The sequence below is a fragment of the Littorina saxatilis genome, linkage group LG5 (genome assembly GCF_037325665.1).
Source record: "Littorina saxatilis isolate snail1 linkage group LG5, US_GU_Lsax_2.0, whole genome shotgun sequence".
Lineage (NCBI taxonomy): Eukaryota > Metazoa > Mollusca > Gastropoda > Littorinimorpha > Littorinidae > Littorina > Littorina saxatilis.
The window spans coordinates 30305944-30328443 of NC_090249.1; the positions used below are offsets into that span (position 1 = coordinate 30305944).

At 41.1% G+C, this 22500-nt stretch overlaps 1 protein-coding gene across 1 annotated transcript in view; it reads right to left on the minus strand.

Annotated features, from left to right (window-relative positions):
• Positions 1-14074: 14074 nt before the first annotated feature.
• Positions 14075-22500, minus strand: part of LOC138966833 (beta-1,3-galactosyltransferase 5-like) — a 52306-nt gene continuing 43880 nt past the window's right edge. The window contains exons 2-5 of the mRNA XM_070339188.1: positions 19210-20071; positions 18317-18910; positions 17314-17459; positions 14075-16421 (exon numbers count right to left, since the gene is read on the minus strand). Coding sequence (XP_070195289.1) covers positions 15953-16421; positions 17314-17459; positions 18317-18910; positions 19210-19446 — 1446 coding nt within the window. The 5' untranslated portion in view covers positions 19447-20071 and the 3' untranslated portion in view covers positions 14075-15952. The remainder of the gene's footprint in view (positions 16422-17313; positions 17460-18316; positions 18911-19209; positions 20072-22500) is intronic.

The following is a 22500-nucleotide window of genomic DNA, read 5'->3' on the forward strand; positions in this document are numbered from 1 at the left end:
TCCCTTGATTAACCCCACCCTTTGCACTATTACTGTCCAGTGTGCCTCAGAAAAATATGTGTCACGATAATGTAAAGGGCTGTTGTCCGATCATTTGTCTCAGATATATGAGCCAACTAAATTATGTTTTTAAAAACCACTGTTACATATGACCTCTGTTGAAAGTCAAAGGTCACCGCAACTTTGAAAGGCCACAAGTCCGATTCAAATGTAATAAAAACGCCAATCAAAAGGTGGAGGTCACTTGTTTGATACAAGTGTAATAATAAAAATTAATAATCAAGGCTTGGTTTATAATTTTGCTTAATAGTGCGTACTGTTATTTGTTACGGTTTGAAGGCTGGGACTTTTTGAGGGTGGAATTAAAGCAATTTTTCGCCTTATGGGCCCCTTATGCCTCGAAGGACTTCAATTATTGTATTATCTGCTGCCAGCGTACAGTAGAAAGAGGGCTGCATACACAAGACACTTGTTCTTAATACTACTGGCTGTTATTCTAGTTCAAACACTGGTTTTAACATGTGGTATTCTGATGCAATCACGCTGTGAGCATCACGGGTTGGGAGACACTCTCTTACCTGCAACCCGGCGGAGCTTCAATGTTAGCTTTGGTGATTATTACGATGTCACTGGCAAAGAGAACGGCTTTGTACCGATTTCATTAGATGCCCACGTGTTTTTGACCTCGTGGTTGGTAGGCGTGTCGCATTGTTTTTATTTCTGGCGGTGTCGTCATTTTCTGACGTCATTTGTTCTGGGCCGCGTCACCACACTTCCACTGCCTGAAAAATGTGACGTTTGTTCTATTTACGTCATTCGAATGTTCGACGCGACGTGTTCTTCTTCTTCTTCTTCTTCTTCTTCTTCTGCGTTCCCTGTTCGATGTGTTCGAATTCCCAGCCTGCCAGGAAAAAATGGCGACACAACTCAGTGGCTTCCCTTTGTGTATGAAGAGTAATATCCCTGTCTCCATTTGACCTGCCTTATTACAGACCTGTTTACCCTTACCGTAAAAATACGCCATTCCGCTATCCGTGTCAAGACTACGATTTTCACAAATAATAAAAATGTTAAAAAAATTTAAAAAAAAAAAATAAAAATTTTAATTTTTTTTTGGTGTTAATTCACATGTTTGGCAATGTTTTTTTCAATGGCAAAATGGGGTGAAAAAGCACAGGACTGACCAGAGATCATGTCTGTCTGATGAGACGCTGGATAGCCTTCTAGTGGTGAAGTCTCGCCCTCACTCATTCGGCAAACGCAAGTACAGTAGAGAAGCGCCTGACACACTGAAAAAGGCCTACTACGAGCAAAAGAAAAAGAATCAGTGATGCATGTGCTTTTGTTGTGATCTTCTTTGAAATTATGATGACTACAAAAACTGACTGATGTGTTTTGTTTGTGAATGATGGATATATGTGCATGATTGCGTTTCGCAGACACGGTTGTCATGTGCATTGTAATTGGCGACGAATGCTGTATTTTTGTGCCAGGATTACTATTTTGGGGGCTGAGCATTTCTCTAAAACACTTATGGGGGTAAACAGGTCTGGATAGAACAATTGATATAACATTGACATTATTATTATCAATCAATCACTTCCCTCCTTGTGACAATGCTGATAGCTGAGCTATTTTTGTGTGAGAAATAATACGTACACTACTGCTAATTATCATATGGTCTGTGTTGCGAAAATTTACGCAAGTTATTCAGGTCTATACAAATACCGAATTATTCAATCAAAGCAGTCATGTGTTTATGAAAACCGTCAGGCACCTATGGTTTATTTAATTATGTGATGCAGCAAGTGCCTATGAATTGTCGGGAAAACCTAAGTGTAATTACGTCAAAAGTTTCGCAATCAATTGACGTCATTTTGATTGTCGTCAGGAGATTCTCGTATATATATATATCTTGAAGGAGTTCCCTTCAAAGCATATATTATATTCTTTTACTTTTGATGTGATCGTTAAATTACTTTGTTCATTGTTATTGAAAACGTAAGGAATTAGATAATAAATGAGGTTATCTAGATACGAAATTCAATGATCGCTATTTTCGCGAAAAGACAAAACTTATGATTGGTCCAGAATAGGTACTAGGTTGGCTAGCAACAAGAAGATAAGTTTCGGTTAGTGGTTAGGGAGTCTGCGCAGAGAGAACGAAAAAGATAACGCTCGGGAAGAGAAGAAGCAACTGGAAGTCTGCAAGGATGAGCGAAACCATGGAAGAGCCGCAACAATACCGGTTTACGCCTAGAACAAGAACCATCGTCAAGGGCGAGCGGAGGCTTAAAGGCATATGTACTCGATGACTATACACGCTAATTGCTTTACCAACAGCTGGAGACATGCTAAATTAAGTTCCCTGCAAAATATTGTGGTCTAGGACCCCTTCAATGTTGAGATATGTTAATTTTCATTTTGATCTGGATCGTCCTATTTATAGATTTGGCAACACATGTAACGTTGATGCAAGGGAGCTAACACCGCGGCTTTGTTGACATCCTCACTTTTTCAGAGGCTAGAACAAGCTGTAATGGATGTATTACGATTATGGTCCGCGCATGGTGACATATCGTCATTATATGGTCTTATGGTGCGTTTGACATCGATTATGGGCAAACTACACTTTGTAAACACGGGAGCGCGTACATATGCCTTTAAGAATCCCAGAGCGGAGTTACCCTGTCAGTGACAGGATGGCCGGAGAGGGGGCAGCTAGCGGTAGCAGGGGCCGTTGGCCGTTACGCTGGTGAAATCTATTTTGGTAAATATGAGTTATTCAGATCCAAGTTAGTTTCCCCAAGGTTATCAAATTAATGTTTGTAAGCACTGCAATGGTCACAGTGTCATAAGTTTGATTGAATGCTAAGATTCTATGTAATCACTGTAGACCAAACGCAATACATTGTATGAACGTTGAGCGGCATGATGAATGAGTGTGGATAATTAATCGTTTATAAAGTGCTATAATGAATGATATAGTCGAGTCTCCGTTTGAATAACAAGATGTGGTTTTATCACACAGGTCTCAGGGGAAACGGTTTGTATAATGACAGAGTAATTCCCAGTTCTGAGACTTGTTGTTATTTCAACAGATACGTTGGTGTTTCGAGTTTCCAGTTTCCAGTTTCGTCTGATGCTTTCGAGATCAGCAACGATGAACATTGTGTAACCTGTTCGACAAATAACCAGCCCGGATCACACGATGCTCCGATCATCTACATCATCACTTCATATTACAAGATGAGTAGGCTAACCTGTAGATCTAGGACATAAAAAAGGAACGATACAAGAGTGAAGAAATCTGTCGACCTCGGAAACAAGCAAATGAATAAAAAGTTGAATCTATAAACTTTCAAATACATCTTGTGTGTTTTGTGTATGAATCTGTAACAGTGGTGTGATAGAATTTTTTTTAGAAACAAAATTCATCCTTGATCTGGTTCATTACGTAGAAGGTGAGGTCCTCGTACCCTCCGAGTACGTAACAGACGGGGATCCGCAACAGTCTGTTATCAATGTAATCAAAAGGATTCTGTTGGTCTGTCTGTCGGTTAGTCGGTCTGACCGTCTGTCTGTCTGTCTGTCAAAAAAATTGTCAAAAAACCGGACATTTCCGAGAGGGAGACAGCGCTGACATTGCAAGCGGCCGCAACCGGCTCTCATCACAAAAACAACTGCCCTGCAAACATTACCGCCCTGGTAGTCTCCCTTGCTATGGTCTGCCTTTGTTTATTGCGTACTCAGGAGTGTCAACTTTCTTGACATGACATGACATCGCAAGATCGCCAAAGGATTTTTTTCAGGGGTAGACAAATCAGCCCCATTTTATCAAAGGGAAGGTGCAGGTGGAGATAATTCAAGGGAAGACAACTCTGTCTTACCTACAAACATTACGGCCCCCGGCGACTGGTGAATCCGGTTTCATTCTGGAATGGCACCCCTGTACTTGTCTTGCGCAGGGTTAGAATTCCAACATGGACCCGGTCCATTCTAGAATGAAACCGGATTCTAACTTCGCGCAGAACACCTGTATATACAGTTATAATGTATTAAGTTTGATGTGATAGTTCTTTGATTATATTGTTTTCTGTTCTTGTTGACCCTATATTAGGGCGAGGGCTGGGTGTAAAAAAGCAATATTCTTGCTTATCTATTACCCTCGATAATAAAGATTTTGTCTTGTCCTGTCTTGTCTTGTCTTGTCTTGTCTTCTCTCTCTCTCTCTCTCTCTCTCTCTCTCTCTCTCTCTCTCTCTCTCTCTCTCTCTCTCTCCCTCCCATCTCGCTTCAGGCAAGCACATCTCTACTGCCATAAGTGCTGAAACGGCGGCCTCGATGTTAAAGATTACCATGAAAATGTGGTTATATAGACGACGCAATAGAGAGTTTATTGCTCTACAAAATACACTGGTGGATTGTGTGTTTGTTCCCAGTGGAATAATTATGTGCCGCGCCCAATGGCCGCTTGATCGAACGACCACCTGGCGAACAACTTTCTGTAAAGCTTTTGACGAGTTGCCTGGGAGTCAGCTCGTAAGACCTCAAGCTCTCGACCTCAAGCACCCCATTCCAATGTCTGTTATACGGTCTGGGTGTTGAATGCAAATGTACGCTCTCGTCTAATGCTTTTTAAGCCAAACAAGCGATTGAGGATTTTGGCGGCAAAAAGCAGTGCTGACACTTTTTTTCCGTTCACAGCAAATTCAACGTATACTGTTCAAAAAAAGAAACGCATAGCTTGTAATATTTGGTTAATTTGGCTACAAGGATATCCACCAAACTGCAGAAAATGTTTATCTGGTCGTCGACCTTTCGTCCATTGCCACAAGTGAGCTCTGCACGTGACGCATGCGTTATCAGTGGCTACAATGTCAAAATTGCTCATTTGGCATGACCACTCGTCATGCTTCAGTGTAATCTCGTGAAACTCGGGGAATATTGAGCTCTCACCATGTCTTCCAAAACCCATAAAAGCGGATTGTTCGCCACAAAGAAATCAGACGACAATTCAGCGACGAAAGATGGCCCGATTGAGCAGAGAAGACCGCCAAATTGCATTGGGTCGTTTACAAGCAGGCCAAAGTCAGAGTGCAATCGCCAGGCACTTCCACGTGTCCCAGAGCACCATCCGTAGACTGTGGGTCAGGTTTCAAGCCACTGGCTCCGTTGCTGACTTGCCACGAGCGGGAAGACCAAGGGCGACAACTGCTGCTCACGACCGCTTCATACGGCTCCGCCACCTCCGGAATAGTTTCCTGTCGGCCTCATCTTCTGTCCAGGCTCTCCCCGGGCCACACCGATTATCGGACCAGACCGTGCGGAACCGCCTGCATGAAGCTGGTTTGAGAGCTCGCAGACCTCACAGAGGAGCTGTCCTCACCCGCCGCCATCGCCAGAACCGAGTGCAGTGGGGCAACCAGCACCTTCGCTGGACCGTCCGGAATCACTGGAGACACGTGTGGTTCAGCGACGAGTCCTACTTCCTGCTCCAGCGACATGATGGTCGGAGGAGGGTCTACCGGAGAGTAAACGAACGTTACGCGCCCAACTGTGTGGATGAGGCACCCGTTCATGGTGGTGGAGGCGTCATGGTGTGGGGGGCGATCAATACCGCTGGAAGGAGCACCCTGGTGCACGTCCAAGGGCGCATAACTGCCCAGCGATACGTGGAGGAAATTCTGCGCCCACACGCCCTTCCTCTTCTGGCTGACCAGGATGCCATATTCCAGCAGGACAACGCTCGCCCGCACACAGCACGACTCACCACCCAGTTCCTCACCGACCACCATGTCCAGGTGCTTCCCTGGCCATCCATGTCGCCAGACATGAACCCGATAGAACACCTCTGGGATGAATTGGACAGACGTGTGCGCAGGCGAGAAGAAGCGCCGGCAAATCACCGCGATCTATTGCAGGCACTTCAGGAGGAGTGGGACACCATCCCACAGCAAGATATCCGGCATCTGATCCAGTCCATGCCCAGAAGGTGCCGGGCAGTTGTTGCTGCTCAAGGCAGTCACACCCCCTACTGACTTGACAGCCTCGGCACCCAATCGTATTGATTGACTGATTGATTTGAAGATGCAAATGAACTGTGTGTGCATTCAACTGTGTCCATACCAAATTTTAAACAAATAATCTAAATATTGGATTTTCTGTTAATTTTTTCGAAAAATAAAACAAATTTGGCAAGTAGCAACTATGCGTTTCTTTTTTTGAACAGTATATGAACCTCAATCACCCTTTTAATTGTCTTGTAGACTTGTTGGTACTTGCAAAACATGATTCATTACATGTATAACGAGCGAATGGATGTACACCGCTGTCTGCCTTTCAAGTCACAACAACAAAGCCACCTTGAGCGACTATTGGTTTGAACGTCCATATCAAACCACCTGACGGTCGACTTTCCCTAAATCTGCAGACGTGTTTTCTGTGAGTCAGCTCCACAGCCCGAAACTCTCGACTATAGGCGCTCCTCTTCAATTTTCCATAATACGGTCTGAACACTGACATTCGATAACTAAAGCGATACAAAAGGGTGAATGTTTGTGCGACAGTTTTCGTGAGTCAATGCAGCGATCGTATTGGCACTGTTCCCATAATAACAGTGAAATAATTATGTGAAGGTGACATTGCTTTATGAAATTTACCAGCGTCAATTGTTTAAATGCACGACAACGCAACAGCAACTTCGAAAAGCTGTTTGGTTACACGATGATAATACCACACCTGACGGTAGTCTGACCAAATATTATTCTCAACTTTCCTTGGAGAAAGCCCTTCGATCTAAAGCTCTCGATCTCGTTAATTGTCCGTAATACCTTATGGGCGTTGAATGCAAATGGTGGGTCGATCTGGTGTGAAAGCGAGAAACCATGGCGGGTGGATAAAAAAGCAAAGCAATTTGAGCAGGCTGTCTATTGATGAAAGGCAGGGGCGGACGAGGGGGGGGGGGGGTGCACAGGGTGCACCCCCCCTCACATTCACTTTCGATTCAAAGTGCACCCCCCCTTACAAAGCAACTGATCCGCCCCTGAAAGGTGACGGTGAGAAGTTGACTGCGACATTGTGATTTATGGCTGTAGATCAATCATTCGTCCCTTTATGTTTGTGCAATTTTCCACAACGCGTGGAAATCCTGACATAGTTATTTTAGAACATCGTCTTGTGCCGCGAATAACATGGCTGCTTCTTTGAACGAACACCTGGCCAACAAATGTCTGTGAATCTTTCGACGTGTTGCCTGGGATTCAGCTTTGCGACTCGAAGCTCTCGACCTCAAGCGCACCTATTGTAATGTCTGTCACATGGTTTGGACTCTTGTCTTTTTTTTTTACAATTTTCAGATTTTTAATGACCAAAGTCATTAATTAATTTTTAAGCCACCAAGCTGAAATGCAATACCAAAGTCCGGCCTTCGTCGAAGATTGCTTGGCCAAAATTTCAATCAATTTGATTGAAAAATGAGGGTGTGACAGTGCCGCCTCAACTTTTACAAAAAGCCGGATTTGACATCATCAAAGACATTTATCGAAAAAAATAAAAAAAATATCCGGGGATATCATACCCAGGAACTTTCATGTCAAATTTCATAAAAATCGGTCCAGTAGTTTAGTCTGAATCGCTCTACACACACACACACGCACACACACACATACACACACACATACACCACGACCCTCGTCTCGATTCCCCCTCTATGTTAAAACATTTAGTCAAAACTTGACTAAATGTAAAAAGTTAGGAAACCATGCAGGCATTAATTGTTTTGCACAAGACCCAAGTTCGAGAATTCCGTACATATTCCGAATCTTGATGGATTCAGAAACAAGCGATAGAAGAGTGAACACGAAATTGCACACCCATGAACATTAAAGTTACATCCCCTCTCGTGTAAATGATCCCTATTATCACACACTCACTCAATCAATCAATATGAGGCTTATATCGCGCGTATTCCGTGGGTACAGTTCTAAGCGCAAAGATTTATTTTTTAATTTAAAAAAATTTTTTTTTATGCAATTTATATCGCGCATAGGCCTATATTCAAGGTGCAGGGATTTACTTATGCCGTGTGAGATGAATTTTTTTTACACAATACATCACGCATTCACATCGGCCGGCAGATCGCAGCCATTTCGGCGCATATCCTACTTTTCACGGCCTATTATTCCAAGTCACACGGGTATTTTGGTGGACATTTTTATCTATGCCTATACAATTTTGCCAGGAAAGACCCTTTTGTCAATCGTGGGATCTTTAACGTGCACACCCCAATGTAGTGTACACGAAGGGACCTCGGTTTTTCGTCGCATCCGAAAGACTAGCACTTGAACCCACCACCTAGGTTAGGAAAGGGGGGAGAAAATTGCTAACGCCCTGACCCAGGGTCGAACTCGCAACCTCTTGCTTCCGAGCGCAAGTGCGTTACCACTCGGCCACACACACGATGTCTCCACTTCTAAGTACATGAATAACAACAAACAACGAGACAACAAATTTGCAATGTTTACAACAGAAGAGTGTCCAGGTCGACCACAGGCACTTGAATTAATGACAGCTAGTGCCATGCAAGGCACCATGAACTTATGTAGTCTAGGCTTCCTGCCATGCGCATGTACCATCAGGAACCGAGCTAGGCCATTCGATTTACGTGCTTGTGATTTGACTCATAAACCATCACAGCCCTGATACATGGAACGTCCAAAGAAGAGATTTCTCTTCAGTATAAAATTCAGAGAGACACTGACACTGACACTGACACAGTTTAATTGAATATGGGCCTACAACCCCTTTCAATGGGGGGATACACATGAATCACAGGAAAAAATAGAAAACATGATATTTAAACGTATGCAAAATACACAGTGGTTTGTTCCAAGCTTTCCTCTATCTATAATCTTGCACATCAATGCTGCCTAATATATACATACAACCGAACAATAAATACAGCAACAACAAAACCTTCAGCGACAATTAATCCTCATTATTATTTAACATTGACAATCTTAACTGAAATGCAAAAAACAAAAACTTTGCTAAATCTACAATTGTTTCTGTGTCTTGTTTTTTAAACATGGTATCATACTGCCCAATTGATCACCAACACTTAAAAACTGTGCTAAATACTTTATTCTTAACTCACAATATGTTTGGCATTCAAACAAAAAATGGATTTCGGTCTCTAATTTATCTTCACTAAAGGGGCAACACTTGTTTTCTGTTGAATTTTGGAAGCGATATCTGTGGATATTTATCCGTGAAACGCCCATTCTAAATTGAGCGATGACATTTCTGTACACATCTTTCCATACAATGTCCACATAACGTTCTTTTTCAAAACAAGCTTTATATTTTCCATACAGTGATAGGCGCTCACTCGAGTCCAAATGATTACGCCAATCATGACAGAATGAACTGCAGAGCCTCTCCTTCAGTTCTGCAAAAAACACCCTCTCGTTTCCACATCCAAACATCCAAACTTGGTCAAATTCATTTTCACACAGAACTGCCTTTACATGCGTTACCCATGTGATACCACCTTTTTCGTGGAGGTTGAACAACATTTTGTATGCCTTCTTTGAATAAAAATTGTCTGGCTGTCTCAATAACCGTAACCAATATTTAATCAACCTTGTGACTGTTGTCACCCAAAGAGGATACCTACCCAATTCACCATACACAACATCATTGGGAGTTTTATCTACTACGTGCTAAATTCAGAGAGAGAGAGAGAGAGAGAGAGAGAGAGAGAGAGAGAGAGAGAGAGAGAAAGAGAGAGAGAGAGAGAGAGAGAGAGACACACACACACACAAACACACACACACACACACTCTCACACACACACACACACACACACACACACACACACACATAGTTTTCGGTTGAGATTTTTCAATGATATGTTTGTCTGTAGACATATTGCATACTTATTATGTAAAGAATATACATGCACACACACAATAAAATAGCTCTTGTATTTGATTGTGCCGGAATGTGTAGATAACAAGTCAATAAATATTAATGCACTTTTTTGAAATCAGCATCAAGAAAGGAAAGTGATCAGTAGGCGCTTTGCAGCATCACTGGTGGAGGTGGGTGGTGGGGGGGTATGTGGTGGTGTTGGGGGAGTGGTAGATACTGGAGGGAAATGAACCACCCAGGATAAAAACCCGAGAGATTTCTGTTCAAGATATGAAAGACTGAGACACGAAAAACTATGTTCAACTTTGTTGCACTCGAACAAAAATGTTCATTTTGACATGCACATGCTGTCATTCTCACACAGAGCTGCCAGTTTCTGGTAAATTATGTTAAACAAGTCGCGTAAGGCGAAATTACTACATTTAGTCAAGCTGTGGAACTCACAGAATGAAACTGAACGCACTGCATTTTTTCACAATGACCTTAGTCCGCAGCTTGTGCAAAACGGAGTGAAACTGACGAGCCTGTTCAGCGGGGTAGTGGTTTCGCTGTGCTGCATAGCACGCTTTTCTGTACCTCTCTTCGTTTGAACTTTCTGAGCGTGTTTTTAATCCAAACATATCATATAGATCTATATGTTTTTGGAATCAGGAACCGACAAGGAATAAGATGAAATTGTTTTTAAATCGATTTTGATAATAATTTTTATATTTTTAATTTTCAGACCTTGTTTTTAATCGGAATAGAACATATTTATATGTTTTTGGAATCAGAAAATGATGGAGAATAAGATGAACGTAATTTTGGATCGTTTTATAAAAAATAATTTTAATTACAATTTTCAAATTTTTAATGACCAAAGTCATTCATGAATTTTTAAGCCACCAAGCTGAAATGCAATACCGAAGTCCGGCCTTCGTCGAAGATTGCTTGGCTAAAATTTCAATCAATTTGATTGAAAAATGAGGGTGTGACAGTGCCGCCTCAACTTTTACAAAAAGCCGGATATGACGTCATCAAAGACATTTATCGAAAAAAAGAATAAAACGTCCGGGGATATCATACCCAGAAACTCTCATGTCAAATTTCATAAAGATCGGTCCAGTAGTTCAGTCTGAATCGCTCTACACAAACACACACACACACACACACACACACACACACACACACACACACACACACACACACACACACACACATACACCACGACCCTCGTCTCGATTCCCCCTCTATGTTAAAACATTTAGTCAAAACTTGACTAAATGTAAAAAGGGGAGAGCACCCGAGACGTTTCATCATTAACAACACCTTCTTTTCCATGTATACGACAGAGTAAGCAAGCTCAGATCGATCAGGCTTTTACATGGAATAAGAGCATTCTTCCACTTGGGTTCATGTTACCACAATGGGCAGCATGAATGCCTGCATTCTGCGCAGAACTGGAATGTGTTGCTGAATTTATTTCCCATATTGACACTGGTGTCAGTTTCGAAACTAATACAGCTAAACATTCTGGACAGGCTGTTGATTTTTGGTATGTGTCCGGGTGGAAGGAGGTTCGTATCTAAATCTAAAGGCACCCCCCTCCACCCACACCCACACAAACAAAGATCACGAGATAATAATTATGACGGATCACAGTAATATACCTTCAGGAAAGATAATGTCCCAACAGAAAAGGCGATTATTTTATAATCACACTGAGCTTATTACACAGATTCAAACTTGATATTCATAATAATTATGCACATTTACGAACATGAAAATCTCAATTGACAAAAAAAACCCACACCCATATTACCACCCCTCCCCCCCCCTAAAAAGAAGCAGAAAAATAAACCCGTTACATTTATTAAAATCATCACTGTAATTTTTACATTTAGTCAAGTTTTGACTAAATGTTTTAACATAGAGGGGGGAATCGAGACGAGGGTCGTTGTGTGTGTGTGTGTGTGTGTGTGTGTGTGTCTGTCTGTCTGTGTGTGTGTGTAGAGCGATTCAGACTAAACTACTGGACCGATCTTTATGAAATTTGACATGAGAGTTCCTGGGTATGATATCCTCAGACATATGTTTCATTTTTTTGATAAATGTCTTTGATGACGTCATATCCGGCTTTTCGTGAAAGTTGAGGCGGCACTGTCACGCTCTCATTTTTCAACCAAATTGGTTGAAATTTTGGTCAAGTAATCTCCGACAAAGCCCGGACTTCGGTATTGCATTTCAGCTTGGTGGCTTAAAAATTAATTAATGACTTTGGTCATTAAAAATCTGAAAATTGTAAAAAAAATTATTTTTTATAAAACGATCCAAATTTACGTTTATCTTATTCTTCATCATTTTCTGATTCCAAAAACATATAAATATGTTATATTCGGATTAAAAACAAGCTCTAAAAATTAAAAATATAAAAATTATTATTAAAATAAAATTTCCGAAATCGATTTAAAAACAATTTCATCTTATTCCTTGTGGGTTCCTGATTCCAAAAACATATAGATGTGATATGTTTGGATTAAAAACACGCTCAGAAAGTTAAAAAGAATAGAGATAAAGAAAAGCGTGCTATCCTTCTCAGCGCAACTACTACCCCGCTCTTCTTGTCAATTTCACTGCCTGTGCATCGAGCGGTGGACTGACGATGCTACGAGTATACGCTCTTGCTGTAAAAATGCAGTGAGTTCAGTTTCATTCTGTTAGTTCGACAGCTTGACTAAATGTTATAATTTCGCCTAACGCGACTTGTTTGATTGTGCGGGTGATTATTATTATGCATACAAAAGATTGCGTGCGAGCCAAGATATGTCAAAAATAAAACGGTCACACTGGCTCGGACAGGACTGCAAACACGGAAACACATGCATTTTTGCATTTTGCCCCTTATTCCCTATACTTGTAACACAAGTATCGGGTAAACATGCATACTTTGCCAATTTATACGCATTTTTTTCACAAAAAAATCTTGTTTCTTCATTGTAGTTTCCCATAATTGTAACACAAGTATTGGGTAATCATCGGGTAATCATCAGGTAATCATCGGGTAATCAGGCCTTCAACATTGATACGCAAGTTTGCACAACATAGACTGATCTTAGTTTTTTACAGTTTCCCATAATTGTAACACAAGTATTGGGTAATCAAGCCGACCTTGCCAATTTATAGGTAAGATCTTGTTTATTGATTGTGGGTTCTCAGCATTTTACTTTTTATTCCATATAATTAAAACAAATGTATCGGAAAAAAAACATAAGCTTACCTTTGTTTTTTTTCTGATCAAAGTTTCTGAAACTTTTTTTCTCAAGGATTCTTGGTTTAAGGCAATGGTTTTAGCTAATAATAACAAGAACAAATCGTTCTTACATATTTCTTTTTACCACAAAATAAGTCTCAGACCGCTTTACAAACAGTAAAAAATAATACAGTGGACATTTAAAGACACAACTCTTCAAGTGTGAACAAATTGGCTCACCTGTTCAGATCTTGCCAGGATTTTTACATGGGTTAAGGCTATCCCACCACTTGCCCACATACCAAAAATTACCAGCATGGATGCTTTCTGTGTAGAATTGATTTTTTTAATGAATTCTTGAAAGCTACTTGTGCCAATCTGTGAAATTAATTTATAAAAACATTCTAATTCTGCACAGAAAGCAGCCATGATCTTGAATTTCGGTAAGTGTCCAAGCGAAGGTATAACCGCATCCCATGTTCAAGTTTGGGCACATTTGAGATAAAAAAAAAACCGCTGGCGCTGGACCCGAGTACTCTTCAGACTGGCTCGCTCCCCCAGTATAAAAGATTTTGTCTTGTGCACGTGGATTTAAAAAAAAAAAAAATTTATTAACACAATTAAAAAAATTATTAGAGTAAAATAAAACATTAAAACGTTCATAATAAACAAAAGTAAACAAGAATTAAAAAAAAAATTAAAAAATTAAAAAAATAGACCGCCCATGCCGGGAATCGAACTCGGATCACTTTGGCACAGTATGAAAGTTTTTGTCTTGTGCACGTGAATTAAAAAAAAATTATTTATTTATTTTACACAATTAAAAAAATTATTAGAGTAAAATAAAACATTAAAACGTTCATAATAAACAATAGTAAACAAGAATTAAAAAAAAAATAAAATAGACCGCCCATGCCGGGAATCGAACCCGGATCCCTTTGGCCACCAAGCCACCACCTTGAATCACTGACACAGTGTCCCTGTCGCTCTCTCTCGTGCTCTCTGTCTCTCTTTCAGTCTCACCGAGACCAAACCTGCACTGTAGTTTCTTTGCCGAGACCAAATTAATCCCCACCCGCTGGCTGGCTTGCAAATCGTCTCGCATGCGATACGCATGCTTTTCATGACGCACGCGTTCGGCTGTTCTATCAGCTCAATGGCTGGCTGTCGCTCCGATTGAATTCGTCCAACCGTCAAGAACTTTTGTGTTTTTTGGGGCATTTAGGTCCCAGGTAACATTATGAAGTTTTAATACGATCAATCGGACCTATTATCAAGTTAGTGTATCAACTTTTGAACGAACTGCGCCCAGTAGTTTCCCAGCAATAAGCTGTTAAGTCGAGACAGACAGACACACAATTAGTCTGTTGGACCCTAGTAGCCTACTGCGTACTCGGGGATAATGAGCAAGGCTATCCCTTTTAGTACATGCTCTAAAGAGCTATATGCTCTTCGCGTTCAAAGCCGTATTTATATTTCATCTCTATGCCAGTTGCATATCAAAAATTACCAGCATGGATGCTTTCTGTGTAGAATTGATTTTTTTTTGTAATGAATTCTTGAAAGCGGCTGGTGCCAATCTGTGAAATTAATTTATAAAAACATTCTAATTCTGCACAGAAAACAGCCATGATCTTGAATTTCGGTAAGTGTCCAAGCGAAGGTATAACCGCATCCCATGTTCAAGTTTGGGCACATTTGAGATAATGAGCAAGGCTATCCCTTTTAGTACATGCTCTAAAGAGCTATATGCTCTTCGCGTTCAAAGCCGTATTCATGAATATAATATCTCTGTGTCAGTTGCTTGTCAATAACTTGATGCCGCTGACTAAGCGATTGAAACAGGGCACCCTACTAGACGGAGGAACAAACGGTGATCTTGAATACTGGATGAAAGCCGCACGGTATTCAGTGCCCTGGGTACCAAGTCAAGTCAAGTCAAGTCAATATTTATTTCCAAAAAACCCAAGGCTTGTAATAGAGGAAAACCACAGACCTACCATGAGCAACGTCTGTGACACCGCAAACAACAGAAAATGAAGCCACACCTATGTGAAGTATGCCAGCGGATGTTCCAAGTATTGCACTTGTGTGTGTGTGTGTGTGTGTGTGTGTGTGTGTGTGTGTGTGTGTGTGTGTGTGTGCGTGCGTGTGTGTGTGTTTCACGGTCAGTGAGTATCACTCCAGTAGAATCTTTTCCCCGAAGTTCTTCTGCCGCAGTTTTCATCGTGGGGCAGACGGGGCTTTTAGTTTTAATACCACACCAATAGTCTGCTCGTTGTTTTTGTTTAGGTTCATGTTTGTTTCAATAAGCTTACCCAGTCAGCTGTTGAACATGCACTCCTTGGAATTTACATTTAAATGCACAGATGACGATGCAAGTGCGCTGTAGACTTCCTTGAGTTGCCAAATTTGATATTAGTCACTCAACAACTAGACTCCACTCGTCTCGGTTGGAATGGACGGTCTGGGCTTAGATTATTTTGTCTTGAACTGACTTTATCTCCAAGTTATCGGTTTTGTTGTAGACTCTAGAGGCAAAATTCTTCATCCCGTGATTCGCTTAGGCTGTGAATCCTCATACAAACGTAATATGTCTGTATTAAAATCATATTCAAAGCATATATCGACGTGTTGCACAACTCAACACCGCCAGCGTCAAGTCGCAAATTCAAGTTCAGATAAAGAACCCCCAATTATTGTAAACTACACCTTTTGTCTGCTGAGCTGTTTGATTGTGAACAGCACAAATGTGATATATTATACACTTTATGTATCACACACGATTCTATTGTGTTACGGACGGGCATTGGGCTTTCCATATCTCCTTCAGCTTTGCAGGGCTTACTTGATGCACAGTCACAGTCTCCTCGGCTCGGAGTTTGCAAGGGTTCGACCAGCCGTGGAAAAATCCTCGCAGTCCCTTCAGTTTGAAAGGGGGCCCCAGCCTCTGTATACACAACGACACATACACGTCCTCCAAGTAAAAGAAAGGCACGTGAGGGGAAACGGAAATGACGTGGCGTGCCACATTGAGGCTGGTGACGTAAGTTGTCCCCGAGCAGAAGCCGGGGTAGGTTTTTTGAGGGTAAGCTTTGACGGAGGCGTACCACTTGGAGTTTTTGCTGCGGATGGGTTGGGCGTTTAAACGGCAGGACCCTCCGACTGCCGTGTGCAGCGTTGCATTCTCGCGTCTGACGATGTTGAGAAGATTGGGGACGTTGATCCACATGTCGTCGTCAGCTTTCAACAAAAACCTGTGGAGCAAAAATAAAGTGAATAGTATAAAGACCACTGTGGAACTCACCCTTTAAGCCCCACACCCCGCCCCTACCTTTAAAAAACAAAAAACTTGCTTTTCAGATTTCCTGTTCATATAATCTGTTAATCTAACTACATTTGAAGAATCCCTCCTTTAAGTTAAAGATATGAACATTTCAGAGGTCTTTTAAATAACGGTGTTCCCCTGTACAAATATTATTGTTTTGTTTAGAAGTCATGCGTAGGAAGGCGTCTGGGATTACTTTCTGTGCTGTCAAATGTGCATACAATGTTAGAACAGTTAGAGAGACAGTGAGAGGGAGGGTTGGGATGGCAGAAAGGCCCGCAGTCGTCCAGGCAAGAGAACAATCATGGGCATGCGTCTTGTTTGCAGAGGTAGAGGTATGCAAACAGACAGACGAGGAGATGTACGTACACATACAAGCATCTTCTAAAATGTGATGCTTGGACTGCGATAGGAGTACTTGGTTCTCTGTTGTGGTAGTGATCCAAGGGAAGTAATTTACAACTTCCGGTAGCAACGATGGCTTAGTGGGACCATTACATCTTCACTCTTCAACACCTCACTGTCCTGCTCTTTTAGCTCTCAGGCTTCTATATATCACCTGCTCTCGCGCCCTCCTTTCTGGCTGCTAATGTCAGCCTGCACAGACATTCTTTCCCTCCGCCTTATCGCCTTGTTCTTTCACCTCCTCTCTTTCGTGAATTTCAAGTGCGGACATCAACGGTATTGGGTACACGTTTCCGTGTAACCAACGATCTTCCAGTTATTTGGTCGCAAAAGCAAAGAAAAAACCCCATTGTTCTCCTGTCGTTGTTACCAGCGTATACAATTACAAGAGTAAAATAGTCATCAAATGTACTCACCTGGCATTGCCGCAGAACCGGGTGGCCCAGCGCATGGCCGTCAACGTCTTTAACGTAAGGTTGGAGTAGCTGTCCATGAAGTCATACATGATGATGTCACCGTGACGAGCCTGCTCCTCATGTGCGCTCTTCATGGAGCGTTCACCCTGGGGAAGGGATGGAGGGGAGATTTATTTCACGGCCAAAAAACTGACGTGAATGTATCGAGAGTCGGTGAAGAACCGGCTGACTGAATTTTTTTTTAAAGCAAGCAGACAGAAAGACAGACAGACAAGACAGACAGACAAGACAGAAAGACAAGACAGAAAGACAGACAGACAAGACAGACAAGAGAGACAGACAAGACAGACAGACAAGACAGAAAAGACAGACAGAAAAGACAGACAGACAAGACAGACAGACAAGACAGACAGACAAGACAGACAAGACAGACAAAGAGAACACTAGAAAGACAGACATTAGAGAGACATAAGAGATGACGAGAAGACAAGGAACGCAGACAGACAGACAGACAGAAAAAACGAACACTAGAAAGACAAACACGCTTAAACCAAAGATAAACATCAAAAGGACATTAGGGATGATGGGAAGACAAGGTAGGCAGACTAAGAGACAAACAGGAAGGCAGGCAGACAGGTACGCAGGCAGACAGACAGACAGACAGACAGACAAACAGGAAAGCAGACAGACAGCACGGTAAGAAGGACGTCAAGCTGACGGAAGGACGGACAAAAAGACAAATGGAAAGGCGCCAAAGATAATTCTTGTCAAGCAAACAACGTAATTAAATTAACTTTCGTCGGACAGGTAAATATAAATTCAAGAAAAACTACCTGTGAAACAAGCGGTGTCAGCTAACAGAGAGAGAGAGAGAGAGAGAGAGAGAGAGAGAGAGAGAGAGAGAGAGAGAGAGAGAGAGAGAGAGAGAGAGAGAGAGAGAGAGAGATAGCAGTGGTAACCAAACAGCAAACCAACTCAAAGGGAAACAACCCCTTGCACTAACCTTGACCCTTCCTAAGAGGAAGACGTGCCTGATGTGCGCCGTGTTATTACGCGTCACGGACGCCCACGTGTCACGTATCGCTTGGCGTCTGCCCACCGCCCCGTGAGTGGTCAGTATCACGATGACCATCTCCACTTTCTGGCTTCTGTTTCCCATGCCCGTATTGCACACACCACAGTTTTCTATAAGCCCCGGAAAATTCGCGTTGAAACAGCCGTTACAGCTCACCGGACGGGTACCGTTGGGTAGAGACTGACTTTTGAAAGTGAAGGTCTGGTTGGACGTAGCTGTCGGTCCCTGCCTGGCCAGTTTACAATGGTCCATGATAGAAGGTGGTGGAACTGCTCCAAGAAACGATCCTAGCAGCACACTGGATTCTACGGATGGCACTCGCTGAGTTGTGAGTTTCTTTTGATTCTGTTGAGCGTTTGAAAACGGCGTAGTGGTGAAGAATGAGGCAGGCGCATCGTAGAAGGATGAGTTATCGATAAGATTCCTCACAGAAGTCCCCGCGATAATGCGAAACACCTCGCCAACACTGACCTTTAGGTCAGTTCCAACATTTTGAGAGCTGGCTGGCGAATGGCTGAGGTTCTACACAGAGACAGAAATTGAATGTTTTTTCATTGCCTGGGTCAAATCATATTTTTACAGTTGAGAAATTTCACAAAGACAAAAAATGCACAAAAATCACGGGTTGTTGATTTAACCATACGTTGAAATTCAGTTATGTCTGTCTGTCTGTCTGTCTGTCTCGTCACTGTGGGTTGTATATACTTCATGTTTACATTAAGTTAAGAGCTTGACCACTATCACAATTTAAAAACTGCGATATTAGTGAATCTGGTCTCTAACTTTAACCAAATGGTTCAATTTTAACTATATACATGTACCTGTTGGGTCTCTGGGCTGAGAACCGAGCGACTAGCCGAGGATGCCATAGAAGGCATACCCCACTGTCTAATGGGGTAATCACGTTGAAGGCCTTTAGATGCAGAGTAGCGCTGGTGACTGGCCTCCAGTCGCTGATCGTTCAAGGTGACCTCCAGTACCACCAGACAAAAGACCGTGAAGCCCAGAAGACACACCAAGCTGATCTTCAGCGTGTTCCTGGAAACTGATGACGCCATAGCACGTGCCGGGCTTGGCTTTCTTTTTGAAAGGGTGAGTTTTTTTCTCAGGCAGGCAAGGTGGCGGGTGTTATGTATGGTGGACGAGTTTTCACATCCAAAATGGATGTCGGTCCATGTTTTGATGGTGTTGTTGTGAGTTTGCTACGTAGTTTGTCATACTATCTGGGACGTATTTTGAGAAAAACTAAATTGTTGCAGACTTTGTACAAGCCTCTTTTCCACTTGATGTTTTAATTACAGAAGCCATTATTTTAGACACGAAAAAAAACCTGCAACGGGAAAGGTTTCAAGAGCCATGTTTCCAACAGCAACTTACTATGTCGAAACAGGAACCTTGAAGCAGAACAAAGGCACTAATCCTCCAAAATGGCCGAAGTGAAATTCAAAGGCACACCTAGCTATTATAACACATACATAACTGCTGATTGTTGACTAGCTGTTTGTCACCCCGATGGACCACGAACCAGCAACGATCATATCAGAAGGAAGAAGGACATTCGCAGAAAGTCGATCACAGGTGATAACTCGTAGTATATGAACTGTGGTGTAAGTACGTATTTCTCTTGCCAGAGATTCAGCTCCGCCTTTCCTGTTCCTGTCCCGTTCACATCAATTCTGGTTCCTGCACACATAACAAAAACAAAAATCTTTGCAACTTTCGCATCGCATTTCTTTTACTCCCGGGACATTACCCAACGCAGTAACGTAAATGCTTCGCAGTTACTAGGCTCCTCTAGCAACCTAGACATTTCTTTTTGAAAGTAAACATGTGCATGGCGTCTAAATATTAATGTAAACAAAACGAAAGTTATAGTTTTTTCCAGGGGTAAAATTAGAAATAAACCATTGTTTACGTATAATGGCAATTTAATCGAAATAGTGTTTGATGTAATGTACTTGGGCCTTAAAATTAATTATAATAATAAATTTTCAGTCGCACAGAAGAATCTATATGATCGTGCCTCAAGGGCAATGTTTGTTCTTTTGCGTACTTGTAGACAATTGTCACTGCCTGTGGACATACAAGTTGACCTGTTCGATAAAATGATTGCTCCAATTTTACTATACGGATGTGAGGTATGGGGTTTTGGTTCCTGTGAACTTGCTACTAAACTTCAATTGCGTTTTTATAAAATTGATTTCAAACTAAAAAAATCAACTCCAAATGCTATGATATTTGGTGAATTTGGAAGATATCCACTAGATGTTAATATGAAATGTAGAATGCTTTGCTATTGGTATAAACTGATTAGTCCTATTCATAAAAATAAATTTTCAAGTATTGTGTATTGCTTTACTTATAAATTGTATATCAACAAGATGATTGAATCTAATTATTTATTTTTTATTGAAAAAACCTTAAATGAAATTGGTCTCTCTGGCCTTTGGACTTTTCAAGAAAATGTTCAATACTCAAGCGCATGGTTTAAAAAGAAAGTAAAAAGAAGCTTGTATGACCAGTATATCCATAAATGGTTTACAGAAATTGGAAAAAAAAATGTTTTGGAATTATCGAATGTTTAAAGATATTATTGCATGTGAAGACTATGTCACACACCTGCCATATCAGCAATGTGTTTCAATGATGAAGTTTAGAACATTAAATAACAATTTGCCTGTACAGAAAGAACGTTATCTTAACATCCCGAGGTCAGAAAGAACTTGCACCAAATGTGTATCACAAGACATAGGTGATGAATTCCATTATTAATTTGTCTGTGATTTTTTCAAAGAAGAAAGAGCTGAGTTGTTACCACCTTACTATTGGAAAAAACCTAATGCACTTAAATTTAAAAAGTTGTTTGCTACCACGAAAAAGAAATTGCTAAAGAATATTTTGGATTTTATTAATAGATATTGTAACAGTTTTTCTTAATTTTTTTATTTTTTTTATATTTTTTATTTACTATATTAGCATATATTATATCATGATTGTATTGATTGTATTTATTGTTCAAAATGCCCCCAGGGGTTATGGACTAATAAAACTTGAACTTGAACTTGCATAAGTAAGAGTTAATGGTAAGCCTACCGTCTCATGTACCGTCTTAAATAAAAGGAATGTATAGTCTTTAAATGCACAATTCTTATATTGAAAATATTTGAGCTCACAATCTCAGATATGAGCGGGGTTTTATATCGGATAAGATGATCCTAGCACTTGTAAGATACCAACAATGAACAGCCTTGGTGCTCTCTGTGCACTCTGTTTTGTGTGTGGGATAAATTCATTAATCCATAAAAGAATTCCATCCCCCCACAGCAAGCAATCCGGGTGTTGATCGATAATTAATTTTGACTGGTAAAAGTAATACGCTTAGGGCCGAAGAGTTTTTTCAGTGGTTATATGATCATCATCATTTAATTTATATTGTTCAGTGACTACTCATTTGAATATTGCTATTGCACAGCTGCTGTAAACGACGCCATTTGAAAACTACAGACATTTACAGTCTTCACCTGTTAAAGGGAAAATGTGAGTGACTCCGTGATTGTGTGAACAGGTGTTTCGAAAAAGAAATCTGCCGTGGATATATATTCGCAAAATGCGCGACGGCCTGTATTTAATCAGTCCTCAAACAAATCTGACATTTTTCTGTTAGGACATGATCCTTGATGATCATTTTAATAATTTTTGATTTGATACGTATGCTCTCCTTGGGTTGTCTGTAAAACATTATGTACGCCATTGTCCCAACGTAATTCCTGTAAATTAATTTTTTTTCTTCTTCAAAAATGTTTTATTCGGGCAATTTTACATTTTGTCATGCAATGCATGGAGGTCACATAATAATAGAGTGAATTAAATTCTACTTTCTCATGCAATCTATTAGTATCGAATCTGTTTTTACTCTGCTTCATATAGATACAATATGCGGAGAAAGATACAACGTAGCAGTCATTTTCTACCAAGGAATGCACCCTAATTGAACGAAGTAATTACACTTGTGAACCAGAACCTATCCGACATTTGCTAGAGTGAAATGCAATAAACACAGTCCAGTTTCAGCAAGACTGAAACCGCACGAATAATAATATACACTATTACAT